The following is a 6841-nucleotide window of genomic DNA, read 5'->3' on the forward strand; positions in this document are numbered from 1 at the left end:
GAACTTTAAACAAGCTAGATGGTCTCTTTTCTTCAATCGATTCCAGTTTATCCTCACCTATCGGCCCGGGCCCAAGAATTTCAAACCGGATGCCCTGTCCCGAGTCTACGCTCCTGCCATTCGAGATGACACGGACATGCCTGTCCTTCCTGCTGCTAAGATCGTGGCTCCGATCTCATGGCAAGTTGAGGATACCGTGAGACGAGCTCAAGCTATTGAACCGGACCCGAAAGGAGGTCCTGCCAATCGGTTGTTTGTCCCCAAGGCAGTGAGGACTCAGGTCCTTCTGTGGGGGCACTCCTCTCGCCTCACCTGTCACCCGGGCGTAGGTCGCACCTTGGAGTTCATCCAGCGTAAGTTCTGGTGGCCTACCATAAGAGACGACGTTGCCACTTTCGTCAATGCCTGCCCCGTGTGCTGCCAGGGCAAATCTTCTCACCTCCGCCCGCAAGGACTCCTTCACCCTTTACCTGTTCCCCACAGACCCTGGTCCCATATCTCGTTGGACTTTATTACTGGCCTTCCTCCATCCCATGGCAATACTACTATCCTAGTCATAATCGACAGGTTTTCAAAGGCGGCTAGGTTCGTTCCTCTGACTAAGTTACCTTCTGCCAAGGAAACGGCTGAGTTGGTAATTAATCATGTGTTCCGAGTCTTCGGCATTCCTCAAGATATGGTTTCTGACAGAGGTCCCCAGTTCGCCTCTAGGTTTTGGAAGGCCTTCTGCCAACTCATGGGGGCTTCTGCCAGTCTATCTTCAGGGTACCATCCGGAGTCCAACGGCCAAAAAGAGAGGATGAATCAAGAGCTGGAAACCACCCTCCGATGTATGACTCGTAACAACCCGTCCACATGGTCGTCCTTCATTGTTTGGGCCGAATACGCGCACAACACCTTGCGCTCCTCCTCCACTGGTATGTCCCCGCACGAGTGTCAGTTTGGCTATGCCCCTCCATTGTTCCCGGACCAGGAGGCAGAAGTCAGAGTGCCTTCAGCCTTGAAGTTCGTCAGACGCTGTCGGCTTATGTGGAGGAAGACCCGTCTTAATCTTATGTGTTCCTCACAGAGGTACCAACAACAAGCCAACAGACGTCGCCGTCCCGGGCCTACCCTGCGCCCCGGCCAGAGAGTCTGGCTCTCCACTAGAGACTTACCACTACGGGTGGAGTCTCGCAAGCTGTCCCAAAAATACATTGGTCCCTTTAAGGTTGCCAGGAGAGTTAACCCAGTTTCTTATCGTCTACACTTACCCAGATCCCTTAACATTAATCCCACGTTTCACATTTCCTTATTAAAACCTGTTGTTTTTTTCTCCCCTTGTCCCGGCAGACAGACCTCCCCCTCCGCCTTGTGTCATTGGAGACCAGCCGGCTTATACCGTCCATCGGATACTGGATTCCCGCCGGGTGCAGCGGTCCTGGCAGTATCTGGTGGACTGGGAAGGCTACAGTCCCGAGGAGCGCTCCTGGGTTCCTGCCAAAGACATACTGGACCCTGACCTCATTCGTCAGTTCAGGGCCCTCCACCCTGAGAGAGTTGGTAGGAACGTCAGGAGCCGTTCCTAGGGGGGGATTCTGTCAGGTTTTGGCCAGGGTTGTTCCGGTTTTTGGTCACTAGATGCCCCCATTGTGCCTTTTGATCTTTTGTTTTCCCTTGATCCCCATTATTATTTGCACCTGTGCCTCGTTTCCCCTGATTGTATTTAAACCCTTTGGTTTCCTCAGTTCTTTGCTCTGTGTTTGTATGTTAGCACCCAGCCCTAGTACTCTGTGAACTCTTGTTGATCCCGGTGGACTCTCTTGTGGAATTCTGTTTTTTGTTCTTGTTTATTTGTTTTTGAGTATCTTTTGAGGCTTTTTGTGCTATACCTTCCACCTTGTGGATTTACCTTTTTGTCTTGGAGGATTACCTTTGTTCTTGTGGAATTCCTTTTGAGGTTGTGGAGTTACATGTTTTCCTGAAAAACTTCACTTTTTACTTCATTAAATACACCGTCTCAAGTACTGCTGTGTCTGCCTCATCTTCTGGGTTCTGCCGACTATTCGTGGCTCAGTTGGTTAAGTGACTGTTTCTCACTCCGGAGACCCGGGATCGTAACCAGGTCCTGACAATGTAGCATGTTAGCACTCAGTTTCTATAGCGGTCACGGTCGTCTGGTTAGTTTGTTAAGTGTACTTCCTGTTTTTTCGTCCATTCATTAAAGTATGCATTCACACCACGCTTTGGTCTACTCAATACGACATTCATTCAATCTGCAGACACACAGCACATCAAGTCAGACAAGGTGATAACATTCACACAAGATGATAACATCCACACAAGATAATAACATTCATAAAACATACAGTATATTCATCTAAAAACACTACAATCATAACAACCATGTGATAAATGTTGTCCATCTTGCACATCATGTGATAAGAAAGAAGGAAAAAACAGCGCCATTGAAACCCCTTCCAATCAAAACTTTTTATTTTTATTTTTTTTAAGTACCTTGCACTTTTTAAAGTAACTTTTTTTAAAGTTGAGGAGAGGGGGGTGAGGAGAGAGGGGAGGAGGAGAGGGGGGGGGAGGAGAGGGGGGGGATGGAGGATGAGAAGAGGAGAGGGGGAGGAGAGGGGGATGAGGAGAGGGGGATGAGGAGGGAGGGGGATGAGGAGAGGAGGAGATGAGGAGAGGAGAGGGGAGAGGAGGATGAGGAGAGGAGAGGGGGATGAGATGAGGAGAGGAGGATGAGAAGAGGAGAGGAGAATGAGGCACGAGGAGAGAGGGGGATGAGGAGAGGAGAGGAGGATGAGAAGAGGGTGAGGGGGATGAGGAGAGAGAGAGAAAGAGATGAGGAGAGGAGAGGAGAGGGGGGAGGATGAGGAGAGGAGAGGGGGGGAGAGGGGAGAGGAGGGTGGGGAGAGGGGGATGAGGAGAGGAGGGTGGGGAGAGGGGGATGAGGAGAGGAGAGGGGGATGAGGAGAGGAGGGTGGGGAGAGGGGGATGAGGAGAGGAGGGTGGGGAGAGGGGGATGAGAGGATCTCTTGGATCAGTGTTGTAGTGGGGCCTGTGACTGTAGAGCACAGCAGGTTTCTGACCAGCATTGGTTCAATGTTGCATCACCAGTTACAGACATCATAGAATATATCATCCACTTTTTTTTTGTGTGTGTGTTTCTCCGTTTTTTGGTTGTGTGTGTGTTTTTTGGTTGTGTGTGTGTGTTTCTCCGTTTTTTGGTTGTGTGTGTGTGTTTCTCCGTTTTTTGGTTGTGTGTGTGTGTTTCTCCGTTTTTTGGTTGTGTGTGTGGGGGGATACCCCCCCCCCCCCACCATACTTATGATGCTGGAGAATCACAAGTTACAAATGCATCCATTTTTAAAGCAAAGCTCTGCCAACGACATGGACACCTCTTCAATAACTGATCCCAGCAGGTCTGGGCAGAGCAACATGTGAACAGAATAGACATGTGGTCGGACAATATACATTTTTTCATATTCATTTCCTGTGTGGACTGAAAGTAGTGTGTACGTTGAGTACTTGTTGGTAGAGCGAAGGACAGAGATGAATGAACAAGGTCTCTGCAGAACATTCCCTGTAGATGACACATCAGTTGGTGCAAGAGGGTCAATCATCTCTGCATGGACAGAAAACACACAGAAACACACAGCATGAGGAGTGAGGCAAATCACACACACAGAGACAGAAACACACAGAAACACACAGCATGAGGAGTGAGGCAAATCACACACACAGAGACAGAAACACACAGAAACACACAGCATGAGGAGTGAGGCAAATCACACACACAGAGACAGAAACACACAGAAACACACAGCACGAGGAGTGAGGCAAATCACACACACAGAGACAGAAACACACAGAAACACACAGCACGAGGAGTGAGGCAAATCACACACACAGAGACAGAAACACACAGAAACACACAGCACGAGGAGTGAGGCAAATCACACACACAGAGACAGAAACACACAGAAACACACAGCATAAGGAGTGAGGCAAATCACACACACAGAGACAGAAACACACAGAAACACACAACATGAGGAGTGAGGCAAATCACACACACAGAGACAGAAACACACAGAAACACACAGCATGAGGAGTGAGGCAAATCACACACACAGAGACAGAAACACACAGAAACACACAGCATGAGGAGTGAGGCAAATCACACACACAGAGACAGAAACACACAGAAACACACAGCACGAGGAGTGAGGCAAATCACACACACAGAGACAGAAACACACAGAAACACACAGCACGAGGAGTGAGGCAAATAACACACACAGAGACAGAAACACACAGAAACACACAGCATGAGGAGTGAGGCAAATCACACACACAGAGACAGAAACACACAGAAACACACAGCACGAGGAGTGAGGCAAATCACACACACAGAGACAGAAACACACAGAAACACACAGCACGAGGAGTGAGGCAAATCACACACACAGAGACAGAAACACACAGAAACACACAGCATAAGGAGTGAGGCAAATCACACACACAGAGACAGAAACACACAGAAACACACAGCATGAGGAGTGAGGCAAATCACACACACAGAGACAGAAACACACAGAGAGAAAGTCAAAGAGGTTGTATGTCTTTCACTGACAATATATCTTGTATATAGGTTGTATATCTTTCACTGTAAATTACAGTAATGTTCTCTCGAAGTATACTTCAAGTCAGAGACGCTATGCCCCCTGTCCTCTGAATATACAACTGAAAGCTCCAAAGTCAGAGAGAATAAGAGTTAAAGATATCCGTTCCAGTAGCTATAGCAGGGTCCACCATCTTGTCTCTGTCCTTGTAGTGCAGAACGTTCTCAACAGAAGAAGCATCAACATTCTGTGACAGGAACATGATGGGCAGATTTACACTCCACACTCTTATGTAACGACTGCTCCCTGTGTGTGTGTGTGTGTGTGTGTGTGTGTGTGTGTGTGTGTGTGTGTGTGTGTGTGTGTGTGTGTGTGTGTGTGTGTGTGTGTGTGTGTGTGTGTGTGTGTGTGTGTGTGTGTGTGTGTGTGTGTGTGTGTGTGTGTGTGTGTGTGTGTGTGTGTGTGTGTGTGTGTGTGTGTGTGTGTGTGTGTGTGTGTGTGTGTGTGTGTGTGTGTGTGTGTGTGTGTGTGTGTGTGTGTGTGTGTGTGTGTGTGTGTGTGTGTGTTTCTCGCTCTATTCTCTCTGTACAATTTCTCTCTCTCATGTCTCTTCATCATCTCTCCCCTTTTCTCTCTCTTCTCTTTCTCTCCATCTCTTTGTAGTCTATATGTCTCTCTGTAGTCTGTCTGTAGTCTCTCTGTGGTCTGTCTGTAGTCTCTCAGTGGTCTGTCTGTAGTCTCTCTGTGGTCTGTCTGTAGTCTCTCTGTAGTCTCTCTGTGGTCTGTCTGTAGTCTCTCTGTGGTCTCTCTGTAGTCTGTCTGTAGTCTTTCTGTTTCTCTGTAGTCTCTCTGTAGTCTGTCTGTAGTCTCTCACTATTTCTCTGTAGACTCACTGTAGTCTCTCACTAGCTATTCGCAGTCTCTCTGTAGTCTCTCTGTAGTCTCTCTGCAGTCTGTTGCTATCCCTCAGTAGTCTCTCACTATATCTCTGTAGTCTGTCTGTAGTGTCTCTGCTTCTATCCCTCAGTAGTCTCTCACTATTTCTCTGTAGTCTCTCGCTATCACTGTAGTTTCTCGCTATCTTTCTGTAGTCTCTTCCGCTATCTCTCAGTAGTCTCTCACTATATCTCTATAGTCTCTCACTATCTCTCACTATCTCTCTGTAGTTTCTCGCTATCTCTCTGTAGTCTCTCACTATATCTCTGTAGTATCTGTAGTCTCTCTGTAGTCTCTCTGTCGTGTCCCTGTAGTCTCTGTAGTCTCTCTGTAATCTATGTAGCCTCTGTACTCTCTCTGTAGTCTCTGTAGTCTCTCTGTAGTCTCTCTGTAGTCTCTGTAGTCTCTCTGTAGTCTCTGTAGTCTCTCTGTAGTTTCTGTAGTCTCTATGTAGCCTCTGTAGTCTCTCTGTAGTCTCTGTAGTCTCTCTGTAGTCTCTGTAGTCTCTCTGTAGTCTCTGTAGTCTCTGTAGTCTCTGTAGTCTCTCTGTAGTGTCTCTGTAGTCTCTCTGTAGTGTCTGTATTCTCTGTAGTGTTTCTGTGGTCTCTCTGTAGTCTCTGTAGTTTCTGTAGTCTCTCTGTAGTCTCTCTGTAGTGTCTGTATACTCTGTAGTGTCTCTGTAGTCTCTCTGTAGTGTCTGTATACTCTGTAGTGTCTCTGTAGTCTCTCTGTAGTGTCTGTATACTCTGTAGTCTCTCTGTAGTCTCTCTGTAGTGTCTGTATTCTCTGTAGTGTCTCTGTAGTCACTCTGTAGTGTCTGTATACTCTGTAGTGTCTCTGTAGTCTCTCTGCTGTAGTGTCTGTATTCTCTGTAGTGTCTCTGTAGTCTCTCTGTAGTGTCTGTATTCTCTGTAGTCTCTGTAGTGTCTGTATTCTCTGTAGTGTTTCTGTGGTCTCTCTGTAGTCTCTGTAGTTTCTGTAGTCTCTCTGTAGTCTCTCTCCCTCTTGTCTCCGTATCATCTATATATACTGTAAGTACAGTACCAGTCAAAAGTTTGGACACACCTACTCATTCAAGGGTTTTTCTTTATTTTTACAATTTTTGAATATATGCAGAATAATAGTGAAGACATCAAAACTATGAAATAACACACACAATCATGTAGTAACCAAACATGTGTTAAACAAATCAAAGTATATTTTAGATTCTTCAAAGTAGCCACTCTTTGCCTTGATGACAGCTTTGCACACGCTTGGCATTCTCTCAACCAGCTTCACCTGAA

General features: G+C 47.0%; 1 protein-coding gene across 1 annotated transcript in view; it reads right to left on the reverse strand.

Annotated features, from left to right (window-relative positions):
* Positions 1-3309: 3309 nt before the first annotated feature.
* Positions 3310-6841, reverse strand: part of gabra6a (gamma-aminobutyric acid type A receptor subunit alpha6a) — a 40405-nt gene continuing 36873 nt past the window's right edge. The window contains exon 10 of the mRNA XM_046324192.1: positions 3310-3622. Within this exon, the coding sequence (XP_046180148.1) occupies positions 3613-3622 (10 nt within the window). The 3' untranslated portion in view covers positions 3310-3612. The remainder of the gene's footprint in view (positions 3623-6841) is intronic.

Source organism: Oncorhynchus gorbuscha, linkage group LG23, assembly GCF_021184085.1.
Source record: "Oncorhynchus gorbuscha isolate QuinsamMale2020 ecotype Even-year linkage group LG23, OgorEven_v1.0, whole genome shotgun sequence".
NCBI classification, from domain to species: Eukaryota; Metazoa; Chordata; class Actinopteri; order Salmoniformes; family Salmonidae; genus Oncorhynchus; species Oncorhynchus gorbuscha.